Raw genomic sequence first — 25943 nt, 5'->3', positions numbered from 1 at the left:
GCCCATAGAGCGCGACGACGAATAGGGGTCTGGGTCTGGGCGAGTGAGGAGCTCAACGGGGCCTCTCCTCGCAGACAAGGGCAGCGAACTACACGTCCCAGCATCCTTGGGTTCTCGCGTGAACTACATTTCCCAGAGGGGTATAGCGACAGCCCCTGCCCCGCCCCTCCTGTACCTACTTGGGGTGCCTGGCTTCTGCAGCTGGCGTGAGCAGCCGCCTGGCCTGAGGTTGGCCCAGGCAGCACCTCGGGCGAGTCCAAACCCGAAGCTGCTGTCAGGCTGTGGCAATTCCGGAGCCTCCCGCCTGCAGCCCACGGAACCCCAGAGGCCTCGGTGAGGTGAGCGGCGGAGGGTCGGCGGGATGCGGGAGGGAAGACCCGGCCTCGGGAGGATGCGGCGTCGGGGCGCCAGACACAGGCCCAGCATGAGCGAGCTGGGCCTTTGTGGGCGCCAGCGGGCCGAGGGCCGGGCATCCGGGCTCCGTCCACCTCACGCCACCGCCTCCCACAGACGTGCCCTGAACGCCACAAGTCGGACACTTCTTCCCTTTTGGCCGGGCTCAGCCATCCTTCTGCTTCCTCCAGATAGGTTCCCAGCGCGCTACCTGCCTGGCTCCTTCCGGCGTTTGAATTGCTCTGGGCCGGCAGTGAACGTGAGAAAATAATTTCCTTCCCCTACCGTCGCCGCTGCTCTCCCTAGTGACAGGCTTGTTTTGCCTGAGAAGTGAATCGCCGGCTTCCCCCAGTGGCAGAATCAGGACTGGAATCCAGGTCTCTGGTTGTCTGTACCTCGTTTCTCAAGACAGCAGCCTCCTCCGCTATAGGAGAACTGATACTTTCCCTTTCCAAAGCAGTTTTCTCTAAAAATCTGGACATTGTTTCCTTGCAAGGAGGAGGACGAATTGGGTGGGAAGACTCGAAGTGCAGAAAAGTTGTCACATATGCACGCAGGGAGTTTAGAGCAGATGCCAGCCTCCCTGGCTGTGTGGACTGGGGCAAGTTGCTCCCACTCTGCCCTCAGTTTCCTGATCCATAAAATGGGGGCTGACAGTGTCAACCGTGCTCAGTAATGCACGTAGTGCCTGGCACTTAATGAGGCTCAAGGAGTTGCTGCTGCTGCTGCTGCTGACTGAATCCTAGGACGTTTTTCACTGAGCCAGGGAAAGAGCTGGGCCTGGAACAGGATGACCCAGCCCTTCTGTCTGGTCCTGTCTACCCCTGGCTGCTTCTGACTTCCTTCTCTGAGGGCACTTGGCATCATTCTCAGGGAGTGTAAATGATTCAGAGCTGCTGATTCAGAGGGGTGGAAAACAGAAGGGGCTTCCTCCTGGCTCGCTTTGTCTTCCCTCAGATCTGGCCTCTGGAGACTTCACCCATCCTCAGGGGACACTACCCAGAAAGAAGACATGGCTACTGAACAGAGGGAAGCAAGGTCTCAGGTGAGTTCATTGTCCTCTCAAGTCTTAGGGACAGGTGGGGTTTTTCACCCTCAAAGTAAAATTCTGTACCCAGTACAGTTTTCGCCAGGATTTGGAGCTCAAGTCCTTTTCTCTTGAAAGAACTCTTACACTGGTGGATGATGGGTTCTGTAGAGAATATTTGCCTTCCCGCTCCCCACCCCACCCTCCCCCCTCCATGTCTAGTGTTTCTCTTTTTTTTTTACCCCTAATAGGTGCTCTTTTAGTCATTAACCTCAACTTACTGTATGATTACTGGTTTGAGAAGTAAGATACCACATGTCTTACACCACTTGGGGTCAGAACAAACAAACATACACCCTTGGCAGAGTTCCTTCCTGACATACTGCCTTTGCTCACTCATGTCCCCCTCCCTACCCTTGGCCAGAATGCTTTTCTTTTTCTTTCCACCCCTGAGAATCCTCATGATACTTTCCAAGGCTTTGCCCAGTCCATAGTTTTTCATTTTTTCTCCTTCTTAACTTTCTGGATCATGTAGCTTGTTTCCATCACTGCCTTGAAAACTGCTCTTGACCTGCCGTTTTCATCTTTATGCTGTGAAAGTGAGAGTGGGACCCCATCCCGCTGAGCTAGTGTGCAAATAAAGGATAACCATGTGGGAGGGGACGTAGATGAAGTAGTCTCTTGACTCCAAGAGTAGAGAGAAGACTCCTCAGGAAGCAGCAGTGAGAGTTCCATAGGATATTGGTAGTGGAGAGCAGGGTATACAGTGATTACTGAGTGGTTCTTTTGAGCCGGATGGCCAGGTTTGTGCCCATCTTCTCTGTTGCTGTTAATGTGCCTCAGTTTCTTCACCTGTGTAAAGAAAACATCCATGCCTACCTCCTAGCATAGATGAGAGGATCCTGGGAATTAGTGCGTGGAAAAAGTTTTGATCAGGGCCAGGCGCATAGTAGATATTCAGTATGTGATGGTTGTGGCGGCTGAATGATATTAATATAATATATGATACTATTATTGTTGGTAGATAGAAATGACTGTACAGTGTTCGTCTTTTACTCATCCTCATCTAACCATAATAGGTAATGTTACTAGGGAATATGCCGAGGGCTTTAGCTTTATTCTCACTGTTATAGCAAAGTAGAAGTTATTACCGGGGTTGCCACTGAGGCTCAACAAAGTCAGGTAATCTGAAATCAAACCCAGGTTCTAAGTTTTCATGTTGGTTATCGTCCAGTCATTCCTCTTTTACCTCTTTTCAGAACACAGGGCAAGCCTAACCCCCAAGTTACCAGAGCTGTCTGCAATGGGATATTGTATATTTTCTGAACCCATGAAATGTGGTGGTTGATCTTCTGCAGCTATGGCTAGTACCTGCCTTTGCACATTTGGGTTGCTTTCTTCTAAGGCTTTCACATTCCATTCCAGTAAAGCCAAGCTGCTCTCTTGCCCCAAATCTTCTCTGTCCCTGTGTATGAGTCCTATATGACATTTCTCCCTGACCTCACCTGCTGTATGTACATCAGTCCTGTGTGGACATGTGTATAAAATTCAGTGACAGGACGTTTAAGACTAGAGAGTGAATATACCCACCAAGTGCTGGGTTAAAAGACAACTTCAGTTACTGTCTTGTCTCTGCCATGGATAAAGTAGTATGTGCCCTGGATCTTATGTTCCTCATCTCTAAAATGAGGATTAAACTAGGAAATGGTATATAGTCTTGTCCAGCAACACTTTTTTCTTTCATTGCTCAAATTATTCATGCATTTTTCCTGTCTACCAATTGGATTGTTACTTCTTTTGAGGGCAGAGATCATTTCTTATATCCCTCCCCTGTGCCAATAAATTATCTTATTATATGGCACTGCATGTTAATGTTAAAAAATTCAGAAAATAAAAAATACATATATAAAAAAGAAAGTAAAATCACTCTTACGCCAGCATCCCCTGGACAAAATAATGGTCATTCCTTTGGTATGCAGCCTTCAGAATAATTTTCTATATACCTTTATTTATTTATTATTTATGTACGTATATATGTGTGTATTTTTCTTTTCTTTGCATTGTTCACTTAAGAAGACTTTCTTTTCTCTCCTTGCTATTCTCTGGACTTCTGCATTCAGCTGGGTATATTTTTCGCTTTCTCCTTTGCCTTTCACTTCTCTTCTTTTCTCACATTTGTAAGGCCTCCTCAGACAACCACTTTGCCTTCTTGCATTTCTTTTTCTCGGGGATGGTTTTAGTCGCCCCCTCCTGTACAATGTTATGAACCTCCGTCCATAGTTCTTCAGGCACTATCTACCAGATCTAATCTCTTTTAGTTTTTCATTGTGATAATATATACATAAGATTAAATTTACCACTTTAACCATTTTTGAGTATATAATTCATTGACATTAAATAACATTCACATTGTTGTGTTACATCATTACTGTTTATCTTCACTGTATGGATTATCTCATTTATTTCTTAACCCTGTGAGGTAGGCTTTGAGAGGAAGTTTTGCAGAGTGGTTAAGTATGAAGCCTTTGATGTTCCCTGGATTGGAATTCTATCTCTACCACTGACCAGCTGTGATATTGTGACTTATAATATGAAGTATATATTAGGTCTTTGTCCTTGTTTCTGGCACATAATTTCCCAAACCCTTGTGATTTTCTAAGTGATTAGTAATAAATGATTTTTATCCCTGAAATTACTTCAGAGCAATGAAGGCAAAATGGATGTGCTTTGTTATTCATAACAAGGCCTTTCATTCACACCAGAGTTAATTTGGTGACTTTTGGACCCCACCTAAAGATGGGGACTCGTTGCCAGGGAAGCTTGATTAAAGGGTTGGAGCTTTCAGTCCTGCCCCCTATACCCATGTTACCCACCCACCACCACCCTAAGAGATGAAAGTTGAATCAGTTGCTAATGGTCAGTTATTTAATCAATCATGCCTATGTAATGAACCCTCATAAAAATCCAAAAGGGTTCAGAGTTCTTCCAGGCTGGTGAACATTTAACGAGTCAGAGAGAATGGCAAATCCATAGTGCACCCCTTTCCTGTACATCTCTTTCATCTACCAGTTCCTGAGTTACATTCTTTTTATCATAAACCAGTAATCTAGTAAGTAAATGTTTTCCTGAGTTCTGTGAGCCACTCTGGCAAATTAATCAAACCTTAGGAGAGGGCTGTGGAAACCTCCAGTTTATAGCCAGTCATTCAGAAACACGGGTAACAACCTGGACTTGTGATTGACATGGAAGGGGGGCCAGTGTTGTGGTACTGAGCCTTTAAGCTGTGGATCTGACACTACCCTCAGTGTCAGAATTGAGTACCAGCAGGTGTTGCACAATTGCCTGGTGTATGGAAAACCCCCCACATCTGGTGTCAAAAGTGAAATAGTACTGTGTTAAGGGTCAAAGAGACTTACAAGAGGAGTGATTTTGCCTTCATACCAGCTGTGTGACTTGGATAAATTTCTCCTTTGCTTTCTCATGTGTAAAGGGGAGATAATTTCATAGGGTTGTTGTGAAGACAAAGATTTACACTAAAGATTAATATAAAGCTCTAAGAATAGTACTTGGCCTGAAAAAAGCTTTCGATAAATGATAGGTGTTTTACTTTCCATTGTTACTGTCTTCAAATTTCAGGGAGCACAAATATAGCGCCTTAAGTTATGTAAACTAATCCCTCTCAGTGATTATTTCTGTTTCCATTTCTTTGCTGTTAGTAGGACGATGATAAACATCCATTTATGTACATTTTTGTCCACTGTTCATTATCAAACAAATACAGTAATTGGAGCATTAAAGAATATGCACATTTTAAAGCTTGTAATGTGTGTTATCAAATCGCCATCAGAAAGATTATTCTAATTAACACTCCCACTAATGGCATTAATACCTCCACACATCTTTTGTAGTGGTTAACAGGGCCTGGTTCATACTTCATGCTACTCAGTATATATTTGTCACAGGTCAGTTGTTCATTGAACAAATGACCTGGAAGTTTCACAACCCAGAATAGTATAGAAGCATTTCATGGTAGCGCATCTACTACCCACTGCCACCTTTTTCACCCTGTGTGATGGGTGGTCCTGGCTGAGCTGGGATGGCTTGTCTCTACAGGTGTCAGTGACGTTCGAAGATGTGGCTGTGCTCTTTACACGGGATGAGTGGAGAAAGCTGGCTCCTCCTCAGAGAAACTTGTACCAAGATGTGATGCTGGAGAATTATAGTAATCTTGTCTCATTGGGTAAGGAAATTTCCCCTGTAGATACAGAATTCAGAAATCTGGATACCTCAGTACCTGATTCCCTGGATAAAAGCCCTGGGTCATTTAAAAACTTTATCTGAGTTTTTTTTTTTTGTCTTTTTGCCTTAGCACTGTACAAACTGGATCTCCATAAATAAATCAGAAAAACTTTTTCCCCCTCATAGGCATGGAATTGCCCCATGGATGGGACAGTCTACAGAGCTGCACATTAGAAATTCCCTCATTATAGGCACTTCCCTCATTTTCCCTCTAAGACTGAGCTATGATGTGTTTGCTCATCTCTTAACAGAGCATCCCTCAACCCTCTTCTTTGACCCAACACTTGCTTTTCTCAATTATCTTTTACGGGGGTCAGCAAACTTTTTCTTTAAAGGGCCAAGGAGTAAGTATTTTAGGTTTTGTGGGCCATATATGGTCTCTGTAACATACTCTTTTTTTTTTTCAACCGTTCTTTGCTCAAGAACCATACATAAACAGATGGTAGTCTAGACTTGGCATATGAGACCCATAGTTTGCTGATTGCTGCCATCTTTCAAAGGGGTCAGATAGTGTTTTCTCATTTTAAACAAGCTTCTTGATACATAATCCTTTGCATAGATGCCTGTTACAAATGTTAATTTAGTCTGTATATGTAACATGCATTTAACAGTGTATGCATATTCCCTCTTGTATAGGAAACTGTTTTTCCGTATTAATCAAGGCTGCACATTTATCACGCCTCACTGACATACAACTAAATGTTGCATTGTCCCTTGCCTTTACCCTAACATACCCCCTCACATCATGGGGTCACAATTTAAGCACCCCACAGAAGTTCTTTGTATCATCCTTTGAGTTTTCTACTCAGATTTCAGATTCTTTTTTGCGTCAAGGCAAAATCAAGTCTTTCTGTTTTCTTTTTTTGCTCTATGAGCAGGACTCCTATTTCCCAAACCCAAAGTGATCTCCCTGTTGCAGCAAGGAGAAGATCCCTGGAAGGTAGAGAAAGAAAGCCCTGGAGGCACCTCTCTAGGTGAGTGGGTGGGGAATCTCTGCAGGCAGCAGTCTGGTAAATGAGTGGGTGTGTGACGAAGATGTTGGTCAGGGAAGTTTTTCTGGCTTCTCAGTGCTCAAGAAGTGGTAGAGAAGGGATGCTAAGGCCCCCATTTGCAAGCTTCCTCTTTTTCTCTGATACTTCACAGGTGACTCTCTCAGGATCTTTTTTCTTACTCTTTCCTGTTGGTTCAGAGGAGAGCTGCATTTTCAAGTATTCATTCAGCAAGCTTAGTGTATTGAAGGAACTGCAGCAGATTCATTCTGACCGAAGCCCAGGGTCATGGGAAAAGAAAGAGATGAGGAAGGAAATAGATTAGAAAGCCAGGTGGGGGTCACACTATGAAGCGCTTTGGTTCAGTTCTTAGGGATGGGAGCTGTCCATGGTTGACTGGAAAAAACTCAAGGATTTTAAACTGAAGAATTATATGGTCCTTGATATTCTAGAAAACATGGCCTCAGTCTGAGATACTATAGATAACCTTCAGTAAAATCATACCTAAAGAAGCCAAGCACACCTACACTGACAACACCACAGTCATAAAGAAGGAGCACTGGTGGAGGCAGAGCTCCAAGGCATGTAAGGGACTAAAAAGCAAATTGTGGAGCACGATTATGACATGTCACCATTTATGTCTAGAGAAACTTACATGTATGTTTGTTGGTATGCATACTAGGTGTGTAAGTCCTGAGAGAAAAGTCAGGGGACACCTAACCTGGTAACCAGTTCCATTTGGATTAGGATTGAGAATGGGCATGATGAAAAGTGACTTTATTTACATGTAATATAATTAAAGTTTTCACAGAGAATGTATTAATTAAGTCCTTATTTTGTAATTTGAATTTAATAAGAATAGTCACTTCAAAAACATTGTTGGGCTTAGATTTCAAGTGAGGAGAAACTAGAGGTGGGAACCTTCTGGAGATTATTGCATAATGTAAGCAAGACATTACCTAGAAGGCACATGCAGTGGGTTCGGAAGGAAAAAATAGGGGCCCCTTTTTTTAAAGATATAGGACAAGTTTGGTGTGGGATGGGTTTCACTTGAGATGTGAGCAAAATATGGGTACAGGCTACCCGTAAACAGCTGTAGAAGAATTTATGGGTTGGAACTGAACAGGGAGGTCAGGGAGGCGTCAGTGCAAAGGTGGCATTTGAAGCCTTGAGCTGAGCAGATAAAGGAATAGAGGAGCAGACAAGAGTCCCAGGAACCCTCAGTGTTTATGAGATGGATTAAGAGGGAAGAATCTGTGATTGAGCCTGAGAAGAAGTCACCAGCAGATGGACTGCAGGACAGGCCATATCCATCCCTAAAGCCCACACACCTTTAGGAGAATGCTTTCTTCCTAAGGTGAGATCATACAAGGTGAGATCTTTTGAGGTGGAGACCACACTTTTTCTTTGTTTATATTTTTTAACTGTCATTTGGGAGAAATACACTAATTTTGTCGGAATTTCTGGAGACCACCACAGAGTAAACAGAGAACTCAGGCAGCGAGAAACCAGTGGAGAGTTAGGAAGAATGTCAGTCCCTCTGTCAGGTATGGGCTGAGTCTGGCATGAAAGGTCAGAGGAAGAAAAGGAAGAATTGTTCCCTTTCCCTTCACCTCAGGAGACTCTGATCCATGAGTCCCCCTTCCTGAGTGAAGTATTAGTTGGATTAAACTGAATAGAAAGTATGACTGGAGTCCAGAGCTGTCCAGAGAGACCCCAAGGCCACCTAGCAGAGATGTGGCGTCCTTCTCAGGTTTGGGAAATTGAAGGAAAACGCTGGGTGTCTGGAGGAAGTAAAGACGTCAGAGCCAACCAGCGTGTGCATTTCTCTTGACGCAGTGAACTTCCTCTCTTTGGTCGAAGGTGACAGTCAGACGGGGTGTCCTGGGGGTGCTGGCATGCGCTGTGTCCTCCTGCACCCCTGGCGAATCCCCCATCTTCCTGGGCTAAACTACCCTCGGAACAATTTCATTCCAAGAGGAACTCACTTCCCAGTGTGCTCAGGTGAAGGACCTGGATGTTCTTGGAAGCACTTCGATTATTAACTCTAGACCAGAGCCAAAAACCAACCCTTTAAACAACCAGTGACAGAAAAGCTTATGCTTCCAAGGTAGGACTCCTAGGATCTTTAATTGCCTCCAAATATGTTTTTTAAAATATTATTTCCACTTCAAAACTACTCACAAATAGGAAAAACAAACAAAAAGGGAAAACAAACTGTCATCCCTAGATCCATATGTTTTATATTGAGAGATAGGAGGGAATGGCTCAAAAGGTACACAACTCATCTGAGTCTCGTACTTAAGAAATGAGTCCAAAGTCTATAATCAGTTTTCTGGAATATTATGTATATTATATGTGTGTATATGTATATAATTGTTCAGTTGCTCAGTCGTGTCTGACTCTCTGTGACTTCATGGTCTGCAGCATACCAGGCTCCTCTGTCCTCCACTATCTCCCAGAGTTTCCTCAAACTCATGTCCATTGAATCAGTGATGCCATCCAACCGTCTCATCCTCTGCCACCCCCTTCTCCTATCCCTGCAGTCTTTCTCAGCATCAGGGTCTTTTCCATTGAGTCAGCTCTTTGCATCAGGTGGCCAAAGTATTGGAGCTTCAGCTTCAGCATCAATCCTTCCAGTGAATATTCAGGGTTGATTTACTTTAGGATTGACTAGTTTGATCTCCTTGCAGTCCAAGGGACTCTGAAGAGTTTTCTCCAACACCACAGTTTGAAAGCATTAATTCTTTGGTGCTCAGCCTTCTTTATGGTCCAACTTTCACATCCATACATGACTACTGGAAAAACCGTAGCTTTGACTATATGGGCTCTTTTGGGGAAAGATATCTCTGTTTTCTAGGTTTGTCATAGCTTTCCTTTCAGGGAGCAGTCTCATTAGATTGTTGCTTTAGCATGCAGTGGTTTATATGGCATGCATATCGTTTATAAATATATATATATAAACCAGGAATAATGTGATTAAATCAACTTGAACATCTCATGAGTTTGGTTTACACCCAATGTAAAAACATTCTTTAATTCAAAAATTTAAAAACCCAATGATGATTTGGGTAAACAATTCCCTCCAGTGAGAAAGTGCTTTTCTTTGTCTTTCTCTCTTCCTTTGTTGTATTTATGCGAGAATTCAGGGCAGACTGAACCTGGCAGGATGGTCAGCTGAGCAGTCACTTGTGGGCTGCCTTCAACTTGCTGAGATTTGTTGGAGCTGCATCTGCACAGAGAGTAGGGATCTTTTTCTAATTTGCAGAGAAGTGCTGTAGGGGATATACCAGCAATCTAATGAAATAGCATGCAGTAGTTTTAAACAGCAGATTTCTTACAAGGTGAAATGTGTTTAACATGTTTAAGTTAGTCTTGTTCTTTCCCCCTGCCTTCCCCTCCTGCCACCAACATCTTTTTTTCCTTGTAGCTGCTAGAATGGTCTATTTAAAATGTAGATCAGGTTATCTCACTCTGATGCCCAAAGCCTCTAGTGGCTTCTGCCACATGGAACACAATATAAAGCCCCCAGCATGGCCCTCAGAGGCCTTTGTGGTCTGGTTCTGGCTACCTTTTCACCTTCATCTCTTTCCTCTCTGCCCTTTATTGGAGAACTCTAATCACCCTGGTCTCCTTATAGTTTGTCAGGCAGGCCAAATAGGCTCCCACCGCAGGGCCTCTGCACTTGCTTTTTCCTCTCCTGGACCATTTTTCTTCCTGGCAGCCAGGAGCCCATATGACTCACTTCCTTGCACTATACAGGTTTCTGCTCAGTTGGCACTTTATCAATTAGTCACAGCTCATCTGGACATGGTCTTTTGTCCTCCACATTCTTTATTCCTTCACCATGCTTTATTTTCTCTGAGTACTCGTCACTGCAAAATAGTACATATTTATTTATTATCTGCTCTTACTCTGGATTGTAAGTTCCCTTATGCTGGATTGTCTGTTTATTTGTTCCCACCTCCTCAGTACCTAAAGTAGTGCTTGGTTAGAGTGAGCTTCCAGTTAGTGAATGCATGAGTGACTTGGTCAGGTAGTGGTGACAGAGCTAGAAAAAAGGGAACCAATTTCAGAGGTATTTGGCAGATGAAAGCAGCAGGACTTAGAGATGGATCAGATATAGAAGATAGAAGAGATGGAGTTGTCAAGGATGCTTCACTTGGTTTGTGGCCTGTTCTGAGATGGACAATGATATCATTCACTGAGATAGTGGTGCTAGGAGATCAGATTTGGGGGTTAGTATAAATATGGTTTTAGATGAATTAAATTGAATTGTCTTTTGGTTGATCCAGTTATTCAAGTGAAGATGTCAAATAGCCTGTTAGGTTTAGAGTTCCATCCCTCACAATATAAACTGAGCATTAAATGTGAAGACTCTGTCACTAAAAGATAGTTGAAGCATTGCTTGAGTTTGAGTTAACCTGTAGAGTGGATTCAGGGTACAGCAAGAGCAAGAAAGAGGACAGGACTCAATCCAGAGAAACTCTGGCGTTTCATGGCTAGGTAGAGAGAAATGAACCTGTAGGGATGCTAAAGTGTACTACAGACTAGTGTCATTGAAGTCAAGGCTTATAAAGGACGGTATCAGTAGGGTAGGGAAAATTAAATGAATTTGAGACTTACTTAGATGTTAGAAGAAACAAGCCTTGGTAATCGATTAACTGAGAGAGAAGTATGAAGGGTGCCTTTTAAAGTTTTGATTCAGAACTGGTGCCATTTATAGGTTATACAGGTTGGAGGGAGGGAATAGTCATAAATTCAGTTTTAGGCATGTTGAATTTGAGCTGTCTTTGAGACATCTAATTGCTGTTTTGAGTTGGAAGTTGTATAATTAGGTATGGAGAGTAGCGAAGTCTTGCCTAGAATGTTTGTAGATGAACCTGGCCTGTGGAAAGGGTACCGAGTGGAAAGAATTGGGGGCCTAGGACTGAACCCTGCAGAACTCCAAGGATTAAAGATCAGGTAGAGGAGAAGGAGTGCACAAAGGAGACTGAAAAGCTGCAAAGGAAATTGAGGCTGGTGGACCATGAGAAGAATGTGGAGGCGAGCTCAGGCAGAGAACTCCAGCAGCTGCTTACTGTAGCTTAGGCAAAGAACTTCTCAATGAAAAGGAGGAGTCACTATTGGATGCTGCTAAAATGTAAGTTAGGCGAGGACTGAAGAGCACATCTTGGTTTTATCACATGGAGGTCATCGTTGCCTTAAAGAGAGTGGTGGTAAGAATAGAAGCCAAAAATGAGCCCGTGAGAGGTGCATGAGGAAATGAACACATGTGGGATACTGTAGAAGGTGAGATGTGATGAGAAGGCAGCAGCAGCAGCTGGCAGAGCTCTTATTTGCAAATATAAATACATATTTCTTTTTTTCCTTTGTCCACTCCAATTATATTATACAGCATACGTTATTCTACCCGTTTCACTTGGTATATATTGAAGCTCTGTGCATGTCATTTCATAGAGAGCTTTCTCACTTAAGGAATAGTTCTGTGGTCTTCAGCTGACTCTCTTCCAGGCAGAAGAGGTGGTTTTGGATTGTATGTGGCTTTGTGTAATGTTAACCCAGTTAATCCAACTGTCCATCAGAGAAATCTGCTTTAATAAACTGGGTACATTCTCACCAAGAAATTCTTTGCAACTGTAAAAAGGAATGAGGGGAGATCTCTGTAAATTCCATTGTGAGATGATAATATTACTAAGCAAGGAAAAGTGCAGATAGCAAAGAAAAGAGGAGATACCAAAAAAGAAAAAGTGTGTATTTGCTTGTATTTAAAAAAAAAAAAAGAAAAGCCAAAAAAAAAAAAAAATGAAAGCAGATCAATAAAGAACCCAGCTGCCAATGGGTTGGGAAGATCCCCTGGAGGAAGGCATGGCAACCCACTCCAGTATCTTGCCTGGAAAATCCTATGGACCAAGGAGCCTGGCGAGCTACAGTTCATAGGGTTGCAACAAGTCAGACATGACTGAAGTTACTTAGGATGCACACACATATCAATAGAAAAGGTTACCTGTAAGGTGAAAGAAGAAAAACAAAAAGGATTAAGAGAATGCTGCTGCTGCTGCTAAGTCACTTCAGTCGTGTCCGACTCTGTGTGACCCCATAGACGGCAGCCCACCAGGCTCCCCTGTCCCTGGGATTCTCCAGGCAAAAACACTGGAGTGGTTTGCCATTTCCTTCTCCAATGCATGAAAGTGAAAAGTGAAAGTGAAGTCGCTCAGTCGTGTCCGACTCTTAGCGACCCCATGGACTGCAGCCTACTGGGCTGCTCCGTCAATGGGATTTTCCAGGCAAGAGTACTGGAGTGGGATGCCATTGCCCTCTCCAGATTAAGAGAATAAGGATAGAATTAAATAAAACTGGAAAAGTGTTCCATAAATATTGAAAGCAAAATGAAACAAATGACCCTAATAGTATATCATATTGTTGGCTTAGTCACATAGAAAAGAATTATCTCAATTGCCTTTAAATCACAGCAGTTTAAATAAAGATCCTTAGTGGTTTAGATCAATATTATGATTTATAATAAAAAATATATATTTGGTGCATGAGTGCTCAGTTGTGTCCAAAACCCCATGGACTGCAGCACACCATACTCCTCTATCCATGGAATTTTCCAGGCAAGAATACTAGAGTGGGTTGCCTTTTCCTACTCCAGGGGATCTTCCTGACCCAGGGATCAAACCTGTGTCTTCTGCATTGTCAGGAGGATTCTTTACCCCTGATCCTCCTGAGTACAGTTCTTAAAATCCATGGCTGATTCATATCAATGTATGGCAAAAACCACTACAATCTTGTAAAGTAATTAGCCTCCAACTAATATAAATAAATGAAAAAAATAAACAATTTTTTAAAAAAAAATGGTCTATAAGTTATTCTATGACACACCTTAGCTTTTTTGTTCTTGAGGCTTTTTGTTGCTAAATAACATGGGATGTGGGAAGAAAAGAGGCAAGCGGATGGTCTCTTGGTGTGGTCCCAATTGTGTCGACTGTATTCCTGGTAGGGAGCTTTGTAGTTTCTGTTACGATGTCCTTCAAAATAAATCAAGCTTAATATCTGTTGGGTCCAGATGGTACCTGTAAAAATAATCTTGTTTTCAATTCTGACTTAATTTTTAATAAAAGTTCAATAGGAATGCCATCTGTCTCAAAATTAAAAAAAAAAAAAAAACCCTGGGAAATCCTAGGTGATGAGAGCCCCAAAGGTGTCTTTGTTATGTTAATGATGTTTCTCTTGGACCCTGCCTTACAATGGGATTTGGTTTCCAGGACCAGTCATGTGATGAAAGGGTTGAAACTTTTAATACCACACCAGGGAGGGGAGGGGGCCTAGAGGTTGAACTGGTTGCCAGTGGCCAATGATTTAATTAATCATGCCCATGTAATAAAGCCTCCATAAAACCTCAAAAGGACAGATTCAGAAAGCTCCTGAGTTTCTGAACATGTGGAGATTTGGGGAGAGTGATTCACTTGGGGAGGGCCTAGAAATTTCATGCCCTTTCCCCATACATTGCCCTGTACATCTGTTCCATCTGGTTTTTCTCAAGGTATATCCTCTTATAATTAACTGGTGATCTAGTAAGCAAAAGTGAGTTATGAGCCACTATAGCAAATTAATCAAACCTAAGAAGGGGGTCATGGGAACTTTTGATTTGTAGCCAATTGATCAGAAGTATAGATGATAACCTGGGCTTGTGACAGATGTCTAAACGAGGCAGGGGGAAGTCTTATAGAACTGAGCCCATAACCTGTGGGATGTGATACTATCTCTAGTTTTTAGTAGAAAATGTCAACTCACTCCAGTATTCCTGCCTGGGAAATTCCATGGACAGAGGAGCCTGGTGGGCTATGGCCCATGGGGTCACAAAGAGTTGGATATGACTAAGCATGCATACTAGGTATTACAGATAATGTTAGAGTTGGATTGTAGGACACCCAGTTGGTATCCAAGAATTGCTTATTGATGTTTTAACCATCCCTGAGAAGCACATTGGAACTGAGTGAGGAACATTTACTATCTTACAGGCAAAAATAAGTTCAAACAATTATGTTGATTTTGGTGGATATAGTAAAAGTATGTGGTTGTGTTTACAAGTGGAATTTTATATTTGATAAATGTGTTCTGAAATATTGATAAAATGATATAATAGGGCATTAGCATACTTTAGCATACTCTAATGGAAGAGATATAAGGGAGTTATTTTGGGTTTGCCAAAAAGTTCATTTGAGCTTTTCCATAACATCTTACAGAAAAACCTGAGTGAACTTTTTGGCTTTCTCAGCCTGTTCCAACAAAGTACCACAATTGTGTGGCTTTAAGCAAAGAAATTTATTGTCTCACAGTTTCGTGGGACCATGCTTTCTCTGAAACTCCAGATAGGGTTCTTCCTTGCCTCTCCCTACCTTCTCGTGGTGACGAGCAGTCCTTGTTCCTTGGGTTACAGCTGCATCACTCCAGTCTATGCTTCTGTTGTTATTTGGTGTTCCCAGGGGTATCTTGACATGATCTTTGTGTGCTTGCCTGTGTCCAGATTTCCCTATTATAAAGACACCAGTCATGTTAGATCCCACCGTAATCACCTCATCTTAACTTGATTGAATCTGTGAAGTTACTATTACCAAATAAGGTCATATTCTGAGTTACTGGGAATTAGGACTTCAACACATCTTTTTGGTGATACAATTCAACCCATAACAAGGTAATAAATGTAACAGCATTAGTAATTGTTGATGCTGGCTTGGCCATTCATTGTACAACTCACTCTACTTTTGTACATGTTAAACATTTTCTGTAATACGAAGCTTTAAAAATTAGAATTACAAACACAAAATTTTTAAAACAGCATTTCTCTTTTTCATCAACATATAATCATTATGGAATACATTTTCAGGTGTGTAGTTCTATCCCCATTGTGGTGTTATGTATAATTCTCAGCAAATAGCTCCCTCAGTTCTCTGACTGTGGAAAGTCTTGAGACTGCAAATGCATGTGACATTTTTATAGGAATAATTTTGAATCTGACCACCTGTAGAATAAGGCGGGAAAGGATATAGGTCTGAAAAGTTGACTTGGGTTCAAAGATTTTAATGCTGCCTTTAGTCTTCACACTACCCTATCCATCTAATCTATGGCTAAGCCTTTAAAATCCCATTTTAGACATTTCTTCCCCAAACTTTTGACCACACCTGTATGCCTTCCCTCCTTGCGCTCACTACTATCTGAGGGTAGTTTGGATGCTGTTCTAAGCCCACATTTGTATCCATTTCTGTCTTGTGTTTTTGTTGTATAAATTATCACATTGCAATGTGATTGCCTACTCCTTTTTTCTCTCTAATGCAAAACAGTGAACTCCTTAAAGAAGTTAACTGTTTCTTTTCATTACCAGATCTGGAATGTCTTGTGGATCATGTAACTAGGATAGAGCCTAACATATTGTAGGTGCCTTTTAAATATTTGAAGAATGAGTTAAATACAGTACAATCAATGCTTTTTGAAATAAGAGTTCTGTATAGAAAGAAGGTTAAATTTGGTAGGAAGTAATATTGGAAAGGTGAGAAACAGATCAAAGGATTAAATTGAAGGTCAATAGCAATAGTCACTATAGAGTAAGAAGGTCCCGAACTTGGATGTATTAATGATGGTTGTTAGAAACATCTTAGTGATACAATTTAAGGGAATTTGATGACTGACTAGACATGGAATGCAGGAGAGAGAAGGTTCTGAGATCAAACTAAGAATTTATGGCAAAGGAGCTGAGGAGGTTATGATATAATTCAGAGCTAGGAAACACAGAAAGAAAAGTTTGAAAGAAATGTACTGGTTTCAGATTTGGACAAACTGAATTTGAAGAAAAATACACAAATGGAAAATCTAGCAGGCAACTGGAAATAACTCTCTAAAGTGTTTTAAGAGTTAGTATAGTCATTGACATCGGAGGTATGGGAGTGGATGAAATCACGTGGGAAGAGAAGATTGAAGAGAGACTCACAGAGATTCATAAGCACCGAGAGAAGAGAATCTAGACCTAACGACAGGTTTTAGTTGGGGTGGTAGTCATTGACAAAATCACCTGGTCTCTAAACTTCTGACTGAAGTTATAGCCTTGTTTATGACATAACTCAGGCTCAGGCTTGATTCTGAGAAGAGCAAAAGTTGAACTGCACTTATGGAGACACCTCTGTGGACTTACCAGAAACTTTAAACAGATCACAGGGAAGAGTTAGGATGTCCACAATCCGGGACTCATGTCCCCTTCAACACGCAACATGAATTTTGGACTACGCTATTGGCACTTGAAGTAGAGTGAAATGAGTTTCCCGTTATTGGTATGGAACCTTGTAGCTGTAATTACTTCCATTAAAAAATTAAAACTGCCCAAATCCTGTTTCTCTATTCTCCTTTAAACAAAACTTTTCAAAAGCATTTCTATACTTGATGTTTCTCCCAGTGTTTCTGTGCACTCCAGTGGGGCTTTATTCCTGTTCCATGAAAAGTAGTTCCATGAAAAGTCTCCATCTTGGCACAATCAGGGTTAAGTTTTTAGTTCTCAACAAACACAGTCCACTAGCAATTCCAGTTCTGTTAATAGGTGATAAGAATGCAGTCACCATATACTTCTACCTTCTTTCTCACCTACTTAACTACAGGAACCTCATAATCTTCCCTGTTTCCTGCTTCTACTTGTGTGTCAACACTGTTCTCTACACAGTAGCCAACTTGAGTGAGGATGTAATTGCCTGTGACTTCCCAGCATACACAGAATAAAATTCCAGAGTCCTTACATGACCTGTTAGGCCTTATATGACTTGCCTCTACCTATTGCTTCAATATTATTTACCATTTTCTCTCTTGCTCAATGCACTCTAGTAGCCACACAGCCTCTTTGCTGTATCTCAGAAGTCACCACACTTTGATATTTGCTGTTTCCTTCACCTAGGAAGCTCTTGCTTCACACATCCATATGGTTGTTATTTATTTACTTATTATTTGTTACACCTTCCCATGCACACACACACACACACAAACACAAAACCAAGGTAAAAGCTCCTTAAAGACTGAAATTCTTAGTCATCACATTCTCTACATTCCCTAGAACTTTACCTGGCCCCTAGTAGGCACTTAAGTATTTGGGAATGGAAAGGATGTCTGCAGCATATGCAAAGATAACACACACACACACAAAAACAAAAATGTAGGGCTCTGGAAATTGCATATAGTTCAGCATACCTGGCAGGAAGCCAGGGAAAGGAGATGAGTTCCAAGCTGAACAAAGGTTAGATCATCACATACTTTGTTCACCCTGTTAAGTACTCTATACCTTATAAGTTGAAGATAAGTTGGACAATCTTAAGTTTGCAGCATGGTAAAATGAGAATTTTAGAAAGATTAGTCTGTTACAGTGTGGAGACTGAATTGGCAGAGAGCAAGACTATACAAAAAAATCTTCATGAACCAGATAACCATGATGCTATAATCACTCACCTAGAGCCAGACATCCTGGAATGAGAATTCAAGTGGGCCTTAGGAAGCATCACTACAAACAAAGCTACTGGATGTGATGGAATCTCAACTGAGCTATTTCAAATCCTAAAAGATGATGCTGTGAAAGTGCTGCACTCAATATGCCAGCAAATGTAGAAAACTCAGCAGTGGCCACAGGACTGGAAAAGGTCAGTTTTCATTCCAGTCCCTATGAACAGCATTGCCAAAGAATGTTCACACTACCACACAATTACACTCATCTCACACGCCAGCAAAGTAATGCTCAAAATTCTCCAAGCCAGACTTCAACAGTATGTGAACCATGAGCTTCCAGATGTTCAAGCTGGATTTTAGAAAAGGCAGAGGAACAAGAGATCAAATTGTCAACATCAGGTGGCTCATCGAAAAAGCAAGAGAGTTCCAGAAAAACATCTATTTCTGCTTTATTTACTACATCAAAGCCTTTGACTGTGTGGATCACAACAAACTGTGGAAAGTTCTTCAAGAGATGGGCATACCAGATCACCTTACCTGCCTCCTGAGAAATCTGTATGCAGGTCAAGAAGCAACAGTACCAGACATGGAACAATGAACTGGTTCCAAATTGGGAAAGGAGTACGTCAAGGCTGTATATTGTCACCCTGCTGATTTAACTTATATGCAGAGTACATCATGTGAAATGCTGGGCTGGATGAAGCACAAGCTCGAGTCAAGATTGCCAGGAGAAATATCAATAACCTCAGATACACAGATGACACCACCCTTATGGCAGAAAGAGAAGAAGAATGAAAGTGAAAGAGGAGAATGAAAAAGTTGGCTTAAAACTCAGCATTCTAAAAACCAAGATCATGGCATCCAGTCCCATCACTTCATGGCAAATAGATGGGGAAACAATGGAAACGGTGAGAGACTTCATTTTGGGGGGCTCCAAAATCACTGCAGGAGGAGAAGGGGACGACAGAGGATGAGATGGCTGGATGGCATCACCGACTCGATGGACATGAGTTTGAGTAAACTCCGGGAGTTGGTGATGGACAGGGAGGCCTGGCGTGCTGCGATTCATGGGGTCACAAAGAGTTGGACACGACTGAGTGACTGAACTGAACTGAACTGAACTGAAAATCACTGCAGATGGTGACTGCAGCCATGAAATTAAAAGATGCTTGCTTCTTCGAAGAAAAGCTGTGACCAACCTAGACAGCATATTAAAAAGCAGAGACCTTTGCTGACAAAGGTTTGTCTAGTCAAAGCTATGGTTTTTCTAATAGTCATGTATGGATGTGAGAGTTGGACTCTAAAGAAAGCTGAGCCCTGAAGAATTGATGCTTTTGAACTGTGGTGTTGGAGAAGACTCTTGAGAGTCCCTTGGACTGCAAGGAGATCCAACCAGTCCATCCTAAAGGAGATCAGTCCTGGGTGTTCATTGGAAGGACTGATGCGGAAGCTGAAACTCCAATACTTTGGCCACCTGATGGGAAGAACTGACTCATTAGAAAAGACCCTGATGCTGGGGAAGATTGAAGGCAGGAGGAGAAGGGGACAACAGAGGATGAGACGGGTGAATGGCATCACCAACTCAATGGACATGAGTTTGAGCAAGCTCCAGGAGTTGGTGATGGACAGGGAAGCCTGGTGTGCTGCAGTCCACAGAATCACACAGAGTTGGACACGACTGAGCGACTGAACTGACTGAAGTCTAGAGGTGGTGATAGTTGTTGTTAAGTTGACCAATTGTGTCCAACTCTTTTGCAACCCCATGGACTGTAGCCTGTCAGGATCCTCTGTCCAAGGGATTTCCCAGGCAAAAATACTGAAGTAGGTTGCCATTTCCTCCAGAGGATCTTCCCAACCCAGGGATCGAACCCACATCTCCTGTATTAGCAGGCGGACTCTTTACCACTGAGCCACCAGAATTAGGAGACTATGGTAGAACATTAAAGCGTGAGAAGCAGAGTACCATTTAGGTACCCGAGTTCAGTGCTCAAGAGCTCTAGTAAACTTGTCGGTCATAAAACAGCAGTCTTTACATACAGGCCTACATAAAGGTATAGGTCTCTAGCGAAGGCAGGATCTCTAACTTTACATTATAACTGACAATCCACAATTTTGGAATCTTTCTTTTTCCCGGCACATGTAGCCTGCAACCAATGACTGGTGTTCACAGGGAAAGTACTCCAGTTTTATGACTGCCTCCCACTCTTCTACCCAAATAATGTTATTGTAAGTTGATCATTTAGTGAGATTTAGATGGACAAGGAACTTGGAAGGTATTAACAGAAAATTTTAAAAAAAACAAAAAAACAAAAAACCTCCTCTTTCCGTAACAGTAAATAGGAAAGATGAGAGAGATTTTGAAACAGCATAAAGATTTTGTGATTGGCTAAGTGAAAAGAAGCTATTACACTAAATACACACTGTGTGCTTTTCCAGAAGATGTGGTCCCTAATTGAATGAATGATTTATTGATATTTAGTTTTTTTTTTTTTAATGAGTGTTATTCTCACTTGCCCTGCATGGCAAATACCAGTGCCTTGAAAAATAGGAAAAGAAATAGTAAAGATGGGTGCATATAAAATTAGTCAAAGAGAATGTGTAGAGTGAAGGGAAAAAATCCCAAACTCTAGAGAAAGCAATTTTTAAAGGGGGAATAGAAGAAGTTACCCATGAAGGAAACTGAGAAGTTAACTCTGGTAGAAGAAAAGACAAAAGCAAAATATATTATGTTCACCAAGCAGAGACAATCTGTACACAGATTATGAATGTCAAGTAGAAATGTCAAAATACAGTAAGATGCAGAGGAACCCTTAAAATGGTTACTGTAACTCAGGAGAAAATAAATAACTATATGTATACTTGTTCCCCTGGCAAATTTTAATATTCAATTAATTGCATCCTTACCCAATTAAAATTTATTTAACTTAATGCTGTTCTTTACCATGTTATCATGTTAGCCCTTTTTACCTTTTTTATATTTGATCTTTGACTCTTTTATATGTTGCTTGCATAGCCTCTCTTGCTTGATGCATTAGCAAGGTTACTTTCCTATCTTGCAACCTTTGGTTTCAGGCCTACCTGTTGTTACCTCAGTAGATTAATCTAATTCCTTCCTGTTTGAAGTGGCTCTGAGACTCCTCATTACTTGTGTAATGTACTGTCCTGGAGGCAACTGCTACAAGTGTTTGAATCATGTGTGTGTGTGTGTGTGTGAAATTAATATATAAGTAATTGAAAGTATTTGACATTGTTCAAAAATTTATATATAAATTGTTGAGGAAGATTAGTAAAACATTTTGTATATAATTCAGATGCCATTAGGAGGATCTTCAGGTTAAAAGGGCATGCTGTCTGCTTGCAAAGAATATTTAGGATAGAAAAGAAAAGTGAAATATATTTAGATATAGGTAGATAGATAGGTGTAATTACATGTGTAGAATATATATATATGTTTTTTAATACTGTGATGAGTGCCTATAATAAGAGGAATGGACTGTGTAAACTCACAGTACCCCTGTGTTCACTATTTACAATAGCTCGGACATGGAAGCAACCTAGATATCCATCGACAGATGAATGGATAAAGAAGTTGTGGTACATATACATAATGAAATACTACTCAGCCATAAAAGGAATGCATTTGAGTTTGTTCTTATGAGGTGGATGAACCTAGAGCCTATTATACAGAATGAAGTAAATCTGAAAGGAAAAACAAATTTCATAATTAATGCATATATATGGAATCTAGAAAAATGATACTAATGAACCTATTGTCAAGGCAAGAAGAGAGATGCAGACATAGAGAACAGACTTTGGACACAGCAGGGGAAGGAGAAGGTGGGACAAATTGAGAGAGTAGCATTAACATATGTAAATTACCATGTGTAAAATAGCCAGTGGGAAGTTGCTGTAGGCACAGGGAGCTCAACCTGGTGCTCTGACAACCTAGAGGAGTGGGATGGGGTGGGAGTTGGGGAGGAGGTTCAAGAGGGAGGGGACATGTGGGTACTTACGGCTGATTCATGTTGTTGTATGGCAGAAGCCAACACTATTGTAAAGCAGTTATACTCCAATTAAAAATAAATATTATTATTTTCTACAAAACAATTAGAAACACTCAGTTAACTTTTGAATGGATTCTGAATGATACAAAGGAATTTGGCATGAGGGAAAAGGGATGAAGACTTTCCAGATTATGAATGATTATACAAATAAGAGAAATGTCAAGAAGATAATTTAAAATTCTGTCATGGGCTTTGGACTCTCATCCCAGACTGCCATTTTCAATTTATGGTTCCTCTTTTAATCCTTCTTCTCCATTTTTCCATTAACTGATTCTCCTGGTCACTCTTACACTCACCCTCTTTAAATGGGTTTGTTTAATCTTTTCTCCACTCTCTTGTTCTCAGCTTGTGTTGTCTTATTTCTCTGTACTGCTTAATTAAATCTCCTAAGTTTTTCTTATTATCTTTTGGCCAAATAATGAGACCTTATTTGAATACCATAAATATTCAGTCTATACATTTAGTAGCCAAATGCTGTATCACATGAAACATTTTCAGTTTTTTCTTTCCTCTCCAGGATGGAAGAACAGTTATAAAACCACAAAGTCAACTCAAACACAAGGTCACTCATTTCAGGAACTGATAATGAAAAGATCCAAAAGGAGTGGACCCGGGGACTTCAAATCAGAAAAACCCTGCAGATATGAAGGCAGATTAGAGAAAAAGCAGGAGAAAAAAGAAAGTTTACAGATAGTTTCAGTCACTCACAAAAAAATCCTCACTATAGAGAGGAAACATAAAAATACTCAATTTGGCCAAAATTTGAGCCCAAAGTCAGTCTTTTTTAGGCAACAGGTGATCCCAAGAGAAAAAACCCCAACAAAATGTGAAATACAAGAAAAGAGCTTCAAACAAAATTTCAGTTTATTTAATCAACAAAAAACCAACACAGCTGGGAAACGTTATAAATGTAGTATGTGTGAGAAAACTTTCATTAATACTTCATCCCTTCGTAAACATGAGAAAAACCACAGTGGAGAGAAATTATTTAAATGTAAAGACTGTTCAAAAGCCTTTAACCAAAGTTCAGCACTTATTCAACATCAAATAACTCATACTGGAGAGAAACCCTATATATGTAAAGAATGTGGGAAAGCCTTCACTCTCAGTACCTCCCTTTATAAACACTTAAGAACACATACTGTGGAGAAATCCTATAGATGTAAAGAATGTGGTAAATCCTTCAGCAGAAGATCAGGCCTTTTTATACATCAGAAAATCCATGCTGGAGAAAACCCCTATAAATATAATCCAGGTAGGAAGGCATCTAGTTGCGGTACATCCCTTCCTGGATGTCAGAGAATTCATTCCAGAAAAAAGTCCTACTTATGTAATGAATGTGGTAATACCTTTAAGTCTAGCTCATCCCTTCGTTATCATCAGAGAATTCACACAGGAGAGAAACCTTTTAAATGTAGTGAGTGTGGGAGAGCCTTCAGTCAGAGTGCATCTCTTATTCAACATGAAAGAATTCACACTGGAGAAAAGCCTTACAGATGTAATGAATGTGGAAAAGGCTTCACTTCTATTTCACGACTTAATAGACACCGAATAATTCATACTGGTGAGAAGTTTTATAATTGTAATGAATGTGGTAAAGCCTTAAGTTCCCACTCAACACTTATTATTCATGAAAGAATTCATACTGGAGAGAAACCATGTAAATGTAAAGTGTGTGGGAAAGCCTTCAGACAAAGTTCAGCTCTCATTCAACATCAGAGAATGCACACTGGAGAAAGACCCTATAAATGCAATGAGTGTGGAAAAACATTCAGATGTAACTCATCCCTTAGTAATCATCAGAGAATTCACACAGGAGAGAAACCATATCGATGTGAAGAATGTGGGATATCTTTTGGCCAAAGTTCAGCTCTTATTCAGCATCGGCGGATTCATACAGGAGAGAAACCCTTCAAATGTAATACATGTGGGAAAACTTTTAGACAAAGCTCATCACGTATTGCCCATCAGAGAATTCATACTGGAGAGAAACCCTATGAATGTAATACATGCGGGAAACTTTTCAATCACAGATCATCCCTTACTAATCATTATAAAATTCATATTGAAGAGAACCCCTAGGAAGTAGATATGCATGTGTGAAGTTCTGAAACCAAAGCTCACCAGAATACATGAGAGTGATGTAATAAATGTAATGGATATGAAAAGCCTTTCTATAGTTTAGTCCTCATCAGATAATAAATCCTAAGGACAAACCTATGTAATGCATATTGAGGAAGCCTGTCAGACAGTAGTAATAACCTAAAATGAAGAATCCCTGACTGGAGACATTGACTTTGGGCATTTGTAAACTAATTGTTCTCTCTACAGCAGTGTAGACTACCTGTCATATGTAATTGTTACAAGCATCTGGGTGATGAGGGGAGGTGTGCACTGGATTTCCCATTGAAATAAATGTTAATGCTTTTTTAAATAACTTGACATTGTTATGTATGCTATTATATGTAATAGCATATAACAGATGTGGTTAAAGAAATTATACATTTTTAGAAAAAAGGACCAAATAAAAGATAAAAATGAACTGTAAACTACCTCTCAATTTCTGGGGTTAGTCCTTTTCCTGAGTTGCTGTCAAACTTTGTGCATGGATTTCATTTAAAAATAGAAATAAAAGTCTGTTCTCTTCTTCTTTTGTTCTTCTAGTAATTGCTATAAATTTCAAATTTTCTACTCAGAATTTTTTTTCTTTTTTTGCTCTGAATTAATTTATTACGAAAGTATACTTGCTAAATACTGTGAGCTGTAATCTTAGGGATATTAAATGGAAAAATGAGCAGTTTTCAAAGCTATTTAAAGTATTTAATACAGTATTGAAAAAAAAAAGTAATACAGTATTGAAAGTTATTAAATGTTTAATATATATGTATTTAATAATATAGATTCTAATATCACACCAGAAAGGCCTGTCAAAAGTAGTTTAATGAATCTAGCATATATGCCAAAATGTTGAAAGGTACATTGATCACGTCATGAAATAGAGTATGTTTTTCCTTCTTGGTGTTTTTAGTATCAAAACAATTTCAGGAAAACAAAAGGAATAATTATGAACAACTCAGTGGTTTGTTTTTCTCCTAGCCTTGGGGCAGGTACTGTATTGCACACTGGAAACTTCAATAAAAAAGTCACAGACCTTTAAGAAGCTATGAATGAAGTAAAGGGAATAGAGTTGAGGAGCTATCAGATGAGTAAAGCAAATTATGTCAGTGTATACAAGTGTGGTTGTTTTAGCAGGCAAATAGATTGTGAAAATATTTTGCAGTGCAAGAACATTGTAGCAATTTGGACATGAAGAAAGAGATTGAACCTAACTAAGGAAGCCTGATTACATCAGAGAAAGTTTTCCAGAAGCAACGATCCCTGAGTCAGGTTTTGAAAGAATAATAAGAGCTCTCCAGAGGTTGAGATAAGCCTTCCAAATAAGAGGAAAGGTAGAGGTGGTTAATACTGTGACATCTCTCTGGAAATTGAAGTATAAAACTAATGATCAGGAGAATGGCAGATGTTAGTTTGAGTAGAAGGCAAGAGACCAGATAACAAAAGCCCTATTTGCCATGCAAGGAAGTTTAGATTTTATCCTGAAACTGATAGTCAGTTAAAAATGTTAAGCAAGGGACATTGTTTTGGCAACAGTGTGTGGAGAATGTATTTAGAATTTATTAAAGCTGTGTAGACTGA

The 25943-nt window shown here is 40.5% G+C and overlaps 1 protein-coding gene across 5 annotated transcripts; it reads left to right on the top strand.

Moving 5' to 3' along the window:
- Positions 1–157: 157 nt before the first annotated feature.
- On the top strand, positions 158–24897 carry ZNF354A (zinc finger protein 354A). Of its 5 annotated transcripts, none has more exons than XM_043912459.1 (5): positions 158–338; positions 1351–1438; positions 5534–5660; positions 6598–6693; positions 22765–24897. In XM_043912459.1, exons 2-5 carry the CDS (start codon positions 1406–1408, stop codon positions 24327–24329), a joined length of 1821 nt encoding a protein of 606 aa, XP_043768394.1. In that variant the 5' UTR covers positions 158–338; positions 1351–1405; the 3' UTR covers positions 24330–24897. The 5 variants fall into 5 exon arrangements, with proteins under 5 accessions (XP_043768394.1, XP_043768392.1, XP_043768395.1 ...); XM_043912457.1 differs by having other exon boundaries at positions 173–338; positions 585–1438; XM_043912458.1 differs by lacking the exon at positions 158–338 and adding an exon at positions 345–770.
- Positions 24898–25943: the final 1046 nt, after the last annotated feature.

Source organism: Cervus elaphus, chromosome 9 (assembly GCF_910594005.1).
Source record: "Cervus elaphus chromosome 9, mCerEla1.1, whole genome shotgun sequence".
Lineage (NCBI taxonomy): Eukaryota > Metazoa > Chordata > Mammalia > Artiodactyla > Cervidae > Cervus > Cervus elaphus.
Note: the sequence above shows the minus strand (reverse complement) of the source record. Positions and strands in the feature narration are given on the sequence as shown.

What these genes read in the sequence shown, in the direction of transcription:
- ZNF354A (XM_043912459.1), top strand. Translation starts at nt 1,406, where the DNA reads ATGGCTACTGAACAGAGGGAAGCAAGGTCTCAG. An exon ending in AGAGGGAAGCAAGGTCTCAG is followed by an intron (nt 1,439 to 5,533) that starts GTGAGTTCATTG and finishes TTGTCTCTACAG; the next exon opens with GTGTCAGTGACGTTCGAAGA. An exon ending in CCCTGGAGGCACCTCTCTAG is followed by an intron (nt 6,694 to 22,764) that starts GTGAGTGGGTGG and finishes TTTCCTCTCCAG; the next exon opens with GATGGAAGAACAGTTATAAA.